At 46.1% G+C, this 16,297-nt stretch overlaps 1 protein-coding gene across 1 annotated transcript in view; it reads right to left on the bottom strand.

The window, feature by feature from the left end:
• Window positions 1-16,297, bottom strand: part of AMOTL1 (angiomotin like 1) — a 55,653-nt gene that overhangs the window by 28,381 nt on the left and 10,975 nt on the right. Inside the window, exons 2-4 of the mRNA XM_041417048.1 lie at window positions 16,090-16,236; window positions 12,724-13,609; window positions 2,393-2,669 (exon numbers count right to left, since the gene is read on the bottom strand). Of these exons, the coding sequence (XP_041272982.1) occupies window positions 2,393-2,669; window positions 12,724-13,609; window positions 16,090-16,236 (1,310 nt within the window). The remainder of the gene's footprint in view (window positions 1-2,392; window positions 2,670-12,723; window positions 13,610-16,089; window positions 16,237-16,297) is intronic.

The raw sequence follows: 16,297 nt of genomic DNA, 5'->3' as shown, positions 1-16,297 counted from the left end.
CAGCTGGTTACCGCAAGGGCTCTGCTTGGCCCTCTATATGCTGGTATTTCCCAAAACACATCACCACACCGTCTGCAGCCCTAGAGGCAAAAAACTTACTGTACCAAGTGCTCCATCAGCACTGAACAAAATTAAAGGAGAGCAGAAGAACAGCCATAAATTGTGTTGGCGTTTCTCAACAGCTCTGGGATTTCCTTCTCCTTCTTCCATGGAGGAAAAAGAAAACAATTTAGCCTTTTCTCTGCCTAGTAGCTCCTGGAGCCAACCCACTCAAACAACCCACACATGTGGCACAGGGAAGAGCCAGCCCAGCCTGGCAATTAAACTTCAGCAAGATAACACTACTCAGAAAAGGGAAAATCATGCAAAAAGCTCAAAATTAAATGCACACAATTCCTCTTCCAACTCTTTTTAGGTAAGAAAACGAGGCAACTCATCAAACAGCACAGGGACTCAACACCACCTTGTACCTCTCTACAAAAAAGTCTGTTCACACACAACTGAGAATGTAACAACCCTCAGAACTGATCTGTTTGTACAAATACCCAGGGAGTCCTACAAGTCAGGCTGACTTTCTCTAACTTCTTTTCCTGTGCTGTAACAACTAAAAGTGATGGGAAGGTGGTCCTACCTAGAATAAAATTGTTACCCACAAACAAGAAGTACTCCTTCCTGACCTTTCCACTTGCAACAAGAGGGAAGAGTTTTCACATTCAAAGTACGTAATTTAACTCAATCACATTTTCAGAGGCAATGTTTGTGGGAACCGAGGAAGACCTGCCCTGACCTTGTGTTCAAACACAGCAAAAGCAGCATGGGAGGGATACCATGTGTTAGAGATTCCTGAAGAAAGAATGCACTTGAGTATGTGTTTCACTTTAATACTCCGCTTACATTCCCCCGAAGTCAATGGGACTCAAGTCCACACTTTATTGACTGAAGTGAGACTTCAGCCCATGCTTGAATACCTTTCTGTTGGTGTCTGATGCAATAGACTTGCAGGGCATCCAAGATAAAGAGAGAACCATTTCCAAGGGTGAAAGAAACCGGAATATTTATGGGGCATTACACTTAAATACCTTTTACTGAACAACACAGCTTTTGTAAAATTAATAGCTGGAATATTTCTTTTTGCCCACAAAGGCCACAGGAAGTTAGTATTAAAGTTTTGGCAGATTTCTTCATGAATAGTTAACGTTGCTGTGAAATTTTTTTTAACTAAGTCTAGGAGATTCTGGGAATAAACTCAACTCATCTTGTTGCAGAGAAGGAGGCAGAAAGGACAGCAGCTACAAAACACTTGGTCTTTTTTCTAATCTGTTTGAACAGATTGTCACAAATTTCTCCCAAAGCTGAGGCTGGGACATGATCTCTAAGAGCTGCTTCTTCTATGAAAGGTGTCTCCAAGAACACCCTGATCCACCCAGTATACAAAAAAAAATTGAGCCCCTATATAGACTCCTAAATTCAGAGAGAAAAGACCGGCAGTCTAAGCTCATTTGTGTATAAGTGGTGGGAAAACTAAATGAAATAGTAGTACAGGGTCCTAAATAAATTATTTGGTCCAAGCCCTTGGGACCCAAAGCCAGCAGATCTGGGGAGCATCTCTGATTTGCCTTTAGTGAGTCTCAGTTTTAAGCAATTTCTACTTCATTTCATACAACTCTTCATCTTCTCACCCCAGGCAGTCTGCAAGACATCACCCTTCTCCGCTGAAAAAACCTGCATATTTATAGAAAAGAGCATGCAGGATCTCTTAGAAAAAATGGGTTTCAAGCAAAATCTTTATCAAATGGTTCTTTCAGATAAGGGGACAGTGCTTTTAGAACCAACATGTTCAAATGGATGTCTAACATCAGTTCTTAGAAACTCGAGGAGCAGTAACTGAAAGCCCCTAAGACAATCCAGTTCATCCATTTCATAACAATGGACAACCCCACTGGTGGCTGTTACACTTCTGAAGAGTGTGGAGCACCACACCAGCTTATTGTGGTGGACAAGACGGCTTAGGACAGATGAGAAAGTGCTCTTCATATGGCTCTCAACTGCATCTCTAACCTCTGTGCAAATGGTACAGGACCCTGCTGCACCAAGAACATATTGCCCATGGGAGACTTCCAGGGAAAGCTCCAGTGAGGCCAACATGGAAGATGGAAGGGGAAAATATCCAGTTGAGAGATATGTGATGGACTGCCCTGTTTAATCCTAAAGGCAGTAGAGCCCACAAGGCACAGGAATACCATTCTGTAAGACCACCATGGAAAGGCAGTAGTTAGAAGTGGCCAGTGGTGCATCCCCACTGCAGTGACACAACTCTGAAGAACAGCTGCCCAAAGGCAGAAACAGCAAGATGGTTATCCTGGCCAGGCTCCATCCCAGTCTCTACACCTACCTTCTGCAGCTTGTCTGCCTTCTCGTAGTACCCCTCCAGCTCCTGCCGCAGCACGTGGTTCTCCTCGGAGAGCATCTCTACCATCTGCTGCGCCCGCTCCACGATGGCAAAGGCGTCTGGTGTCAGCTGCTGGCCTGGCAGCGTCGGGGTCTGGGCAGCCACAGGGGCCGGCAGCGGGGGCAAGGAGCCTGGGAGGAGGGGGCCAGCGGTGGCCTGCGAGGACATGGGGCTGTGCTGCTGGGCCGGCGGCGGCGGGAAGGGCGGCTGGCATTGTCGGCTGTGGGAAAGCACACATGGGGGAAGTGTTAGAGCTGCATGCCCTCGAAATGCTTATGGGAGCTTTCACCTAATGACTGCAAGGTTATTAATAGTGTTATAACTGGACAGTCACGACTCCTAAATGCCAACAATTGCAGCAGAGACTGGGTAAATTGTCTCCTTGCCTGCTCTTGACAGTGACGTACATGTCTGGTATGAGCGCATAAAGGAAGCACTGACTCAAAACCAGCATTTTTGCCTAGGTGTGCAGCTAATACTTCAGCAGCCACCAGCCTCTTCCTGCCTCCCCTTCCCACAAACACCATGGCTGAGAAGCATAAGCTGGCAGGCTTGAAGAAAACACAAGGGATGCATTACTCACCCTTTGAACACCATTCCCTGCCCAGAGCAAGACCAGTGGATCAGCTGAGCTGGGAGGCAAGAGGAAGTGATGTGAGCAAAGCAGCATCCCTGAGAGGCTTCAGCAAGTGGAAGTGCTGCTGCAGAACTGCTGGAAGCACAGCCCCATTCAATCACAGTGAGCCATTAAAGCCATCTTCCAGCAGGAGACCTCATTGTGTCACTGGCCGATTAAGGGCATCTATCACTCACCACTCATATCAGGGAAGAATAAGAAGTGAGCTGATAGTGGATCTGCTTGTGAGCTAGGCTTGCTGCTAGCAGGCAGCTCTTTAATACACCCGAATCATAATTTGCAGTGGCTGGAAGATAATCCAGGAGAATGTCTCAGCAGTGAGGGTAAGCCTGCAGCTGACAGCCAGGTGGGATCAGAGTCCCTCACCCAACCCATCTCCATCATGCCTCCACCCATTGCACAGGCAGCCCTTGAAGCCACAGTCACAGGAAGCAGTCCCAGGCAAAATCCCACTGTGCACAGGCTGAGACACTTCTCAGCCGTAATGCCAAAGTTCTGAAATTTCTACACTGATCTTTCTAAAGAGACTCAACCCAGACCACGTGGTACCTCAGTGTCAGGGCCAGTTGGGCTGGAAAATAAGCTGGCTGCTAGACCCCACCTGAAGTCTGCAATCAAGCACCTTCTGGATTTATATTTTAACATAACCTCAAGCTATTAGGCTTGCTGTTGATACCATTACCTTTATTTCTGTACCCTATACACAGCACAAGACATTATGAACACACATATTTACCCCACTGGGCCTCAAAGAACCACAAATGCTTTTTCTTAGACGAACAATTTTGTGCTATATAAATACATAGTAATTATGGTTACTGTTGTCTTCAGCACCTACACAGCTTCTCAAAATAGGGTTTTCAAAAGCCTTCAGTGTTGGCCTAATTCTACTGACAATAACCCACCACTTCCTTCAACTACAGCAGAACAAAGCTGAAAAGTGAAGGCAATTTTAAAATCCTGCCCTAGAAAATGAACAGCACTGCTGTAACAAACTTGTCACTGCCAAGCCACACGACAGCAAAGAAAGCCAGCAATTCAGCCTTAATCTTCTGTCCAAACTAGAGTGAAAGCAAATCTGCAGGCCCCCAGACAGAGCACACACAGTCCCACATTCTCATCCTAGCTTTGCCCAATGCATCCACTCTGGCACAGAAAGGTACTGAAGTGGAAGAAACACTGAACACAAGTATACTGCTAACTTGGTCAGAAGTACAGACCAGTGTTCCTGGGAAGAAGATCCCAGCAGAGCTTCATTCAGCTAGCACTGAGGAAAGCTGTGCTGAGCTCAGTCTGGCCTTGAGATGGCTTTTACCTGCCTAGCATAGACGTGCTCTAAGGCTGTGTCTCTCCTGTAAATTAAACATCCACGGGGGCAGCTAAAGAGCACAGGAGAGGGGCCATTCCCCCTGGGCAGCTGCCAGGACCAGAAGGGCTTGCTTCGGTCCCAGGCATATTAGCTCTCTGGCAGAGGTGCACGCTAATAACTAAGGAGCTAAATGTCTACTGAAAGAGGATAAAACTTTCCAAAAGAGAGGAAGCCAGGGAGGTGCTGTATGGCACTTCACAAAAAAAAAAACCAAAAAAACACTCAGGAACTACCAGAATCACAGAATGGATTGGTTTGGAAGTGATCTTTAAAAACCATCTAGTCCAACCACCCTGTCACAGGCTCAGACACCTTCCACTAGATGAGGCTTCTCAGGGCTCCAACCAGCCTGGCCTTGAACACTTCCCGTGATGGAGCATCCAGAACTTCTCTGGGCAACCTGTTGCAGTGCCTCATCATCCTCAGCATAAAAACTTTCTTCCTTATATCTAATCTAAATCTACCCTCTTCCAGTTCAAAGCTATCTCCTTTTATCCTGTCTCTACAGGCCTTGGTAGAACGTCCTGCTCCAGCTTTCTTATAAGCCCCCTTTAAATGTTAGAAGGCTGCAGTAAGATCTCTCTGGAGCCTTCTCTTCTCTGGGCTGAAAAACCCCAACTCTCAGTCTGTCTTCATAGACGAGGTGCTCCAGCCCTCTGATCATGGGCATAGGTCTCATACCATTCCCACAGTCCCCCTTTCCTTCTGGTGCTCCAGTGTGCAAACCTGGCAAGAGACCTGATGCCCATCGTGGGACTTGAATATTCTTTTGCTCAAAAATCTGAGCAATAAATAACATCATGAGTGAGGGATGTCACTCACAGTGCAAAAGATGCTCCACAAGTGAATGTGAACTCAGACAAGCATGCAACACCTCCTCAATGCTGCTGACAGCCAGTCTGTGTTCACACATTTTACCACAGCAATTAATTCAGTTAAGTGTGAGCTTGTTTGTCTTTACCAAAAGAAAAGGCACCACTGGTTTATGCAAGTAAAAGCCTGACTGTCTGGATGCAGTTACACCCCTACAAAGACACTTAGTAGAAAGCAGAAAATTTGGAAGATTTGCTGCAGGTACAGATTTTCTCACTTCTTTATGGGAATAGTGTAGAGCAATAGAATTAAATTGATCTCTGAATCTAAACCAGTGGAGATACAGCAATTTTTCTTTTTCATTATGAAGCACAGCAATCTTTGTCCATAGATACACCCTTTAGACCCTTCATGAACTTTCGACACTGTACTTTTGGGAAATCTTCACCTTTCATCAATTTCATCTTTTCTTGTCACTTTAGCCTGTCTAGTTCTACACTACAGAGGAAGGAAAGACCACAGAGATCTCTATTTTCTTGGACTGCAAATAACTTTTTGAGCTACTAAAGATTTACACCCCATAGCAGCTGCCAGCCACCAGAGTCTCAGAAGCCATGGCCACAGGAGAGATTCTCCAGTGTTTTCCAGCTTGGAAACTGAACAGGTACAACAGACTTTATACCTCCTGAAGCACAGCTGTTCAACAAAATTAATGTTTCTAACTTTCTTTTAACTTGTTTAATCTGTCCCAATTTAATTCTGATTTAGCCAACTACAAAATCTCTGAGTACATACGCAATAAAATAAACACAGCAATTCACATTAACAAGTCAGCATTTGCAAAAATAGGAATGCTGTAACAGCAGCTTAGCTCCTATCCAAATTCTCACGTAAAGCTCCAAAGAAACGCAGCAATCAGGATTATCCTGAAGTCCTCTGGGCTTAGTAAAGAATGACAGTCTCACAATGCTTTTACTGTATTTTAAATGTTGATCTTGCTCTGCATTAGAGCAGGTTAAAATCTTTCAGCCAAACATTCTAGTCAACAATCATCCTTCTTAAAAGCATGCAACAGTGGAACATTATGAGTTTTGACTATTTCTGCAACATTTCAGATACATTTCTATTAAAAACATATTTTTTGTTGGCATTATTGTAGAAGCAGGGCCCCCATAAGCTTCTGCAATATATTGTAAAGAAGGGAAAAGAGAAAAAAAAATAAGGAAAACAGCTTTTTGTATAAAGAGCACCAGCAGGCTGTGAGGCTTAAGGGCTACTGTGCTGGGGTCACCAAGCACTCTCTTTTCACAGATACAGCTTGTGATACGTGCATAATAGCTTATTACCTCTAGCTTGCAATACAATGTCTTCAGCAAAATACTTGACAATGGACCTCACTTTCATAAGAAATTCCTCAATTTCTCAAGTTGGGGCTGCCCAAGCCCCCAAATTTAGGCATGGTCTTAATACTTCTCTTATACTGGACCACCTGGGAGTAAGAATTACCAAGACAGAGAAATTTGGAGAGAATTTGTAACTTTATGCAGAAATAAGAAACCCAGAAAGGAAAATTAATGACAAAGTTCACTTGCTGTTGATGACCAGGAAATCATAAATACAAAAGAGCTGTTGTTGGATAAAGCAGCACAGTATTAGTAAACGAAAATGCCTGTAAATGTTCTGGAAAGGAAATTCCACCTCAGCCTTACTACAGGTACAGTGAAACTCTTCTCTGTTCAGGGATAGAAAGGGGCCAGTGGAGGAAGGACTTTGTTTCCAACACACCACGGCATTTACATTCATAATTAAAATGCCCTCCTCTAACCTATTTAGCTCATCTTTCTCTGAATGCTCTGCCTTCCTTTGCCCCTAGGGCAGGCTGACCTATTTCATCTTTCAAAGACTCTCCCAAGGAACTTTATCTCACAACTTCATGCATCTTCTGTGGATGCTCTGGCTGAGTCAGCAATGAGAATAAGGCATTTATGTGCTGCAGTTCTTTGAAGTTGCCTTAGGCTTTTACCTTACAATGAGAGTAAAAAAGTGTGTGAAATGTGCTTATTCCAGCCCATTGACTGGGAGCCTTCAGTCAGGATACCAACCTCAGACCAGGTATCTACCTGAATTCATTTTGATTTCTGCAGTCATGAAGCAGACTTCAAACACTATTCTGTCTCACTGGGAATAACATGGAATTATGACCATGCAGGACAAAAACAGGATCATGGCAAAGTCAGCAAGCCCAGTCTGATGGTTATGCTGCAAGGAAACAAAATTATAGATCCATCACTAAATGGTGATACAGAAAGAAATGGGAGAACATTTGCCAAAGCCCAGATATGGCGCTCATGGTATTCTCTGTCCTATGGAATCAGCAACAGTTGCAGCACCTTGTAAACACAAGTGCTTGTTTCAAAAAACATTCTGCAGACTTGGACTCAACATCTCTTGAATTCACTATTTTGTTGGTGACATTTGTTAGTTCTGGAAAGACTTAGCCCAACTTCTTTGGCACGATTACGTGAAGATTCTGCAGGGCAAAATTATAATCTAAAAAGACATATGCTGTATCAAACATACCCTTGATAGTTAAGAGAGGGACAGGATATTGTATTTCCTCACAGAGATCCACACTCAGAACAGATTCTCAGCATAAGGAAAAGGTGCTTTCCTGAACCTTCCTCTGCACTTCTAGAGGAACCAGCTGGGATAATACTAGAGAAGGCTAAGGAGAAATGACAGGGCATCACCCAAGCTGTGGAAACAGCTTCATTTCACTTTCATTTATTTTAATGTAAGGCATATTAGACCAGAAGGAAAGGATACAAAGCAAAGCTCTTTTGCAGGGCTGCCAGCATTCACGTCAGATAGAAGTGTAGCCTCCAACCCATGCTCATGTTTGGGCTATCCTTGCAGAGAAAAGCCAGGACAAGTCAGTTTGGGTGTAACATCCTTCAGCTTGTCCACAGGGCCAGCAAACCCGCCTGCCTGGGCTGTCTCAGGGAAGAAAAGGAGCTCCTTGTGCCCCAACAGCAGCCACAGACATGGCTGAATCAGTAACTATCAACAGGTTGTCTGAAAACAGCAGTAATATGTGTGGGGGGAGTAAATACATAAATACTGGACAAGCAGCAGAGTATTTCAGCAGTTAATTATAGACTTCTACATCCTGGCAGGGTGGAATTTTATGAAGCACATAAAAATGGGATGTATTTAAAAACAGCCCAGATTTATTATTTTCACTGGTTCTGCATGCTGACTTTCAAAACACATGAATTAAATCAGAATGAAAAGGTGCCTGCATGATTGTCTTCCGCATGTATCACAAATTAATTCCCCTCAGTAAGAAGCAGAGTTTCCAGTTCAAGGCCTCATTTGCATTATATACGCTTTTATTAATAGTGCAGATAAAGAAATCATTCTGAATAAAAGACACCAGGATCTGACAAGAGCCACTGGGATTAGTGAAGAGGATTCACTGCACTGAGTGATCTGGATCATGGCTTAAGCACCACATGGAGGTACAATATCGACTTGAGCTGGTCCAAGTTCATCCATCCAGGAGTAAATACAGCAAACTAAAGTAAAAGGGTGGAAAATACTATCCTGGGCTGTGACAACCCTCACATACCTGACTGGGTAACAAGCTGTATGGGGAGATCCCAGGGTGCCAACTGCAAGTGTTAATGAGCTATGTAAACAAGGAACACTGAGTCAAATCAGAGGTGTTACTGCACCTGATTAGCCTCTGGTCCAGTTGGTACTAAACCAGTGTTTAGGTCTTTCCACAGTGAAAAAAAAGGGATTTTGACAATAGTGAAAAAAGTACAGGGCTCTGGGCTCCATCTGTTAAGTGTATTAAAGAACTGATAGCACAGGTCTCTTCACTGTAGTTGACAAAGATTTTGCAAAATCCCTGGTAACTAGAAAACACAGGCTGAAACTAAAATGGAGATCTTTGCCAGAGACGGCAATTAGCTAGTGGAACAAGGCTATAAAATCCATGATGGATTCTCCAGATGGAGATTGTTATACTCCCCAGGACTGAATGTTTCACAAACTGGAATTAATTCATGGCACAGTGCAAAAAACTAAATTAGATTAGTTCCAAGCCCTTTTACCTAACAAGCTGTGACTTTCTGAACCTGCACCTAAGGAAAGTTAGCAAAGCTACCATTCAAGAATGGCTGCACATCTAGGAAAGGAAACGTTTTCTGAAGATTATTATACTTGGCCAACTTAAAGCATTCAGAAGTTGTGAGTCAGGGCCCCAAGCAACAAGCAACTGGCTTAAAAATACTGACATTTTAAAAGGAAAAAATGCTGGTTCATTTTTATTTGCCTTCTAGTTGTTTTGTCCTTTAAGCATCAAGGTTCAAGCTCTGCTCTGCAACTGTGATGTCCATAAAACAGAAGTCACTAAATCTAATTTATATAAATGCTGAGACTACCACAGCATATGACTCTAGGATTTCTTCCATACAACACCAATGAATTATCTTGAAATTTACAATAAATTTCAAGATTTCACCCCAGTGATTATAAAGGCAATGTTTCCTTTAAAACAAGTCATGTGCAAAACAAAAAAGTCAAACCAAAAAAGGAAATTAAGCAGCAGCTACAGTTATTCCATTATCCTTCAACAGCCTCTGGCCAGCACTGGTCCATTTCCAGCCACATTTCCCTTGTCAAAGAAGGACTGTGGGGAAGTGGGGGTTCAGTGACCTTTTAAGTGTTTCCACCCCTGGTATCTGTGAGTGCTTTTTCTGGATTGATGCACTCTGTGTTTCTCCTCTTTTCTGGAACACAGAAGACTCTTGCATGGTCCCTGTCCAGAGGATGCCAGGATGGATGGGCTGGGGGCCTGATATGACCAAGACAGAGGGAAGGAGATGCTGGGGCATATGAGATTCCCATCTGACCACGAGCAAAGTTCTGTTTCCATCAGCTTCTTTCCCAGACAGTCCTGATGAAATGAAAGCTGAAATTCCTTACCTCACTTGTTCTTCTAACAGAAAAACCAGCCTCTCCAAACCCTACCCCTACTGTTAATTAACCTTATGAAACCAGGCAGTCCCCTATCTCAACCTGTTCTGTCAAGGTCCTCCATCCCAGCCAGCTGGCAGTGAGCATCTCCAGAACTCAGGTAAGGGGAGAAGCAGTGAGCAAGTGCAGGGCTCACAGGAAGGTTTGTGCTTGGGAGCACCCCAGGAGAGTAACACAGCACTCCCCCCTGCACCCAACTCCTCCAGCAGGGCTCAGACAGTGACTGCTGCCCAGCCAAATCCTCAAGTAAACACAGGGCTGACATCCCTGAACAGATAACCTGCCTTTATCCTCTCCAAAGATTGAAATACTTGGCACAGAGACCACTTTATGAAATTGCATTTTAACCATTCCAGACATGGGCAAGCCCATCCTGTCAAGCAGCCCAAGATGCACACAAGGACGCACTGGAGCACAGCTATGAGATAGAGAAATGACAAGTAATGAATAAGCACACAGGGACTGCAGTCACCTTCTAAATGCTTTTGTCAACCAAGTCTTCCTGGATGACAGGACCACACAAGACCTGGGACCAGTCACAAACTGGGAAAAGCACAGAATAAACTAAGTGAGTTTATTTCCTGGTTTTTAGTGACAGCAGCTCATAATAATTGAGAAAAGGTCCAGGTAATGAAGATTTAAGTGTGCCAAAGGAAAGTGCAAGGTTGATATCCCTGTGTTAAAAATTATAGAGAAGCCTGAGATGAGGATGAAAACCATCACTTTGCTGAGACCCAGAGGCTCACTGTCTGATATCTGAATACAGCCAGATGTTCCCCCATCCACTGACAGGAAACCTCCCGAAAATCCAGGCAGCACATGAAGGGAGCCAAGAAGGACCTGAAAATGACCACCTGTACATCAGGATCCATAACTGCCTTAAATGAAGCGCAAGAGACACCATACACCTTAGAGCAAACCCAGCTTTGGTGAAACAACCCCCAGCCATGCCAACCCCCCTGTAGCAAATATCCCCCCTGCAGTGTGATTTGGTGGTAAATAATGCTGCCTTGTCAGAAACGAGCAGTGACCACCATGACGAGCCAGTGGATTTCTCCCCACAGCTGCTGGGGTGATCCAGCCTTTGCTGAGGAATGGCATGGAAATCTGCACTGAATCAAGGGGGTTTGTCAGCATTAACCTCGCTGATCAGGCAACTGGGAAAAGCTCTGGAAGTGACTCCGAAGAGTTTTCCATTTGACCCCACTGATGTTCCTAGTTAGCTGAAGCAGTGCATGCAGCACCCACCTCCACTCACCTGCACAGACTCAGAACACTCTGTGGCTATTGAACCAGCATTTTCCAAGAGTGATAAAAATACCCAAACCAGCTCCTTTTCTCTGGGGATGAATCTATCTGCTGGGTGCTGGTGATGTTTGTTAGCACCACAAAGAACTGCAGGATAGCATGACCCCAGTTGCCCTCACATCCACATAGGTCTTTCTTTGCATAAACAGGCATTTTTGCAGAGGTCTTAAATAACATCTTGCTTCTGAAAAAATTGCATAAACTCTGCACAATGGTGATACATGCAGCTGCAGAAAGACTCAGCAGAGGCCTGCTGCTTGTCAGAGCCACCTTGCCCATCACTGAAACTACACTTTGAATTTCTACCTGTCTCAACACAAAACCCATCTTTTCTGCAAACATGGAAAAGCAGAGCATCCTCCCCTGCATTTCACGCCTTACAAATGGTGGACAGAAAGAGCCAGGTCAGTTGCGCCACCTTTTCTTTGTGCCTGTTTTGTGGCAAAATAACTGTGCAACTTAAGGTGACGCCAACAAAACCTTTGGGGATTACGGAATCAGTAAAGACCCAATGAGGGTCTTTACTGATTGCAACTGGAAACTGCTTGCAACATGAAAACTACCCACATTCACACCAAACATCTTCAGACTTCCAAACCCAACAAAACAACTAACTGTCTGAGAGGTCAAACAGACAGGGATGAGACAAACAAACACTTGCATTGAGGTCCAGCAAGGAAAAGAAGCCCTTAACACACCACCTCATCTCTGAAGGCAGGATCTGCACCACTCGCGGGGATCAGCTCACAGCCAGCAAACACTGGATTATTTCTAATGCGCTTGGAATAAACCTGTGCTCACAGGGAGGCCTGCCATGAGGGGCCCAGTACTGTGAAATCCCCACGAGAGCCCTGTGGGAAGATGTAAGCAGCACATAGTGGAATATAAGCTTTATAGAGTCCTCTGGGAGATGCAGGTGCCACCGCCAGCTAGGCCTGCCATCCTGGCCCCAGGATGTTATGATCCCACTGCAGGGTGTGATGTCCCCACCCTGTCCCTGGAGCTACAGCTCACTCTGGCCGTGTCTACCGGAGGCCCAAGCCCCACAGACACCCAGGCAGGAGCAGGCGACCCTGCAGACCCACCCCCAGCAGCCATTACCTGCTGAGCCCGTACTCTGGGGGTGGCTGGTAGCGGACGAGGGCCAGCTCTGCCCGGGCAGGCTGGGGGGCGGCATAGGCGGCCTTGAGGACATCTTGAGAAGATTGCTCGCCATAGAAGAGCCCGTGCTCCTGCGCCTTGCTGCCTGGGGCTGCTGCCTTGCCTTTGTAGGGGTACTCAGGAGGCGGGCCCCGTGGGTCCGTGGCCTTGCTGGGTTGCGGGGCTGCCTTGAAACCCTTCCCACCTCCTGGGGCTGGGGGGTGCTGCTTGGCCCCATTCCTCTCCAGCGAGAGCTGCATGATCCTCTCGCTCAGCGAGCGGACGTGGCCCTGCTTCAGCTCCTTCAGTGCCTCATCCTTATGCGCCTGCCCGCTGTTGGCCCGGTTCACTGTAGGCCTCCCCTCCGTCCTGGACTTTTGGCCAGAGGAGCCATAAAATCCTGGTGTGGCGGCAGTGGCTGGTGGTGCGGGCTGGCCACGGAAAAACTGAGACTGGGCCTTGGCCTCCTCATAGGTGGGGAGCTCCTCGGTGCTGTGCGGGGGCTGCGGGGCCCGAGGCTGCTTCTCCATGGCAGCACCGTCCCCCTGGTGCTCCTGCCCCTGTGGTTCCTGCCGCCCTGACGGCTGGACCATTGGCAGGTCTTCGGGAGCAAGGTTTTCTGCGGAAGAGAGAGTGCTGGCAGTGCTGTTGGAGGGGCCGGCGCTGCCCGTCGCCTGGTGCTGTATGGCCAGCAGGTTCATGTTCTCGCTGGGGCTGCCATACCTCAGCCGCTCCTGGATCAGGCGCTGCAGGACGGTGCCGGCTGCCACCTCCTCCGCCCCTCGCATCTCCGCCTCTGGCACACGGCGGAAGCTGGGTGGGCGCAGGGTGCAGAGGGTCTCCTCGGCTGGACAGGGAGAGAAAGGCGGCCATTAGCTCTGCTGTCCAGGAGCTCTAATTCCCCCTGCATTTCTTCCCTTCATACATCCCACAATGGTGACCCCGTGCCCAGGATGCACCCCACGGGCAGTGTCCTGCCAGGATTCTCCTGGCAGCACAGGGGTCATGGCTGGAAGCCAGCAAAGGAGGAAGAGCACTGCTCCCTGCTCATCCTCCACTCCTATATCCTAATTCTGTTTGGCAGTGACCCTTCGGAACACATTCCAGTCCCCTCCCTGGCCTTCCCCTCCATAACAGTCCATGCATCCAGTGCCCACAGCTCTGAACCTCCCTCTAAGTCAACAAGGGACATTCCATGTCACAGGGAAATTTGGCATTTTCTAACATGGTTAGGATAGGATAGGATAGGATAGGATAGGGTAGGATAGGATAGGATAGGACAGGAGCCTACAATGGTTATCTCATCCCACTGCTTGGCCAATTCAAAGCTCAGAAAAAGCTTAAGAATTTTATTAAGGGACTTGTCAACATGCCTTTTTAAACACCAACAGGCATTGAGCACCTCTCTAGGAAGCCTGTTTCAGTGTTTGACCTCTCCCTGGAAATGGCTTGCTCAATTTACAGAGGCAGCCTGCATGGCAACACCAACTGCTGTATTTTTGATGGCCAAAGGTGTAAGTGAGCTGTGTGCCATGACAAAATAAAATGTGTCACAGAAAAACAGTGAAATGGAATTGAAAATGAAATGGTCCTAAAGGTCTGAGAATAATCTGTGTTCTGGCATCTTCCTCTAAAACTGCAATTTCCCTTCTGGCCGAAAACACTATTTCTAAGGGAGTCAATACTAACTGTTGCAATTTTACAAGGAAGGCATTAGGGTTATAGATGTAATGCCAGCATTAAAAAAAAAAAAAAGGACAGATTAGCTACATAGCCCTAACACAGGCTACTGAAGTTATTCAGAGTCAATGGCACCATGTTTGCACTACATATGCAGTGGGGCTTGCCTGGAGCTAAGCATCAAGAAGCATTTGTACAAAGCTCTCACGCACATGGTGTGATTCTTGGGGTGTCCTGCACAGGGCCAAGAGTTGGATTTGATGATCCCAATGGGTCCTCTGCAATTCAGCATATTCTGTGATTTAACCATGGCTGAGACCTCTGGAGTCCCTCCCTCCTGGAGCCCTCCTTCCATCCCAAAAGTGCTGTAAGATGTCTATCTGAACACTGAGCTCAGACGAATGTTCCTGAAAGACTCCAGTGCAGACAAAATCGAGAAGAGCCTTCCAATGTCCCCAGGCAAGAAGGAGGTGCTTTCTGCAGTTTGGTTTCTTGAGGTCACTCTTGGCAACTTTCTCTCTCCTGCGGTTCCAAATCTCAGAGGAGTTTGTCAAGATTTACATTTGTTTTTTGGCTTTTGAAAGCAGTTTAAAAGCAAACTTTCTCTTGAGGTCTGGTCATTTCCCTGAGGTTTCATCAGTTACTACACATGCTGTGGGATAACTTATATACAACCCAGATGCCAGAGGGAAGGAAAAGTCTTTGACTCTTAACAATGATAAGAGGTCATTTCTGCTAACATTTATGTGGCAAAGCCTTAAAGATGACTGTGGGGCTCAAAAGGGAGAGAAGACTCCCAGGCTGTTTCACTCCACACCTGCACTAGCAGATACACCTCTCCTGCTGTCCCTGTAACAATGTTATCTGCCTGCCAGCCTCACCCTGGGGTTGCACCCTGGCCACCAGCTCTCAGAGGATGTCAGCTCCTTGGGATGGTGTTTGAGGCATGAAGATGCACAGACACACAGTGCATCTCCATCTACCTGTCTGCTCAACAGCCAAGTATCCAGCTGCTTTAAATGTCTCTGCAGTTACAGCAAACGCTTGCTGCTTTGTTCATGTTATCACAGCACACAGAAGCCTCATCACATTGGACATTTTCGCAGACAAGCAATAATGTCTCCCCAACACACCAGAAAGCTTACAGTCTAGGTTGTTAGACAACGCCTGAGAAAAGCCTAAGGAAAGGGGATAAAGCAAACATCACACACTCAAGGCAGTTCTTTATAATACATCAGGATTTTCACTTCCGTGTTAGTCATGTTATCATCCTTGTATCTGGGAGGTGTACTTTAAACAGCCTATTATTGAAGTCCAGAAGGATTGACCACAGTGAGTTTTCCACAGTGCCTATGGTCTTGCTCCATCAGCAAAACAGCCATGGAAATTGGTCCAGCTGTGCAATGAAAAGCAACCATGTCCTGAAGGACAAGTGGAAATGATGCACCCTCCACAAATAGAGGTGGCAAGTGATGGTGGGTCACAGCACACAAGTCAAAGGTAACTTTGTCTCTACGAAGAATGAGAAGCTGGCCTTCAGCTCTTTAAATACTACTTGCAAATTGTTTAAACTACTCAATTTATACTTTGGGAAAAACCTGGAAATAAATGCATTGGGTTCATACAGAAGTGTGGCCGTGCACTTACCAGCTTTTTCTTTGGCACTGATCACTTCAGCCGTTAGCGGGGACACTTCATGCCTGCCAGCAAACAACTGATGATCCTGGTAGAGAAAGCCCGAGTCTTCCAGTATCTGGACTGGGCTGGTAGGCTTGTAACAAACAGATGTGGAGCCTGTAAAAAGAAGAAGGGAATGCCAGTAAAAAAACAGCATGAACAACAAAATGTGAAGCCA

Source organism: Onychostruthus taczanowskii, unplaced genomic scaffold (assembly GCF_017590055.1).
Source record: "Onychostruthus taczanowskii isolate IOZ18803 unplaced genomic scaffold, ASM1759005v1 scaffold54, whole genome shotgun sequence".
Taxonomy (NCBI): domain Eukaryota; kingdom Metazoa; phylum Chordata; class Aves; order Passeriformes; family Passeridae; genus Onychostruthus; species Onychostruthus taczanowskii.
The sequence above is the reverse complement of the archived record's forward strand: the minus strand, read 5'-3'. Positions and strand labels throughout refer to the sequence as shown.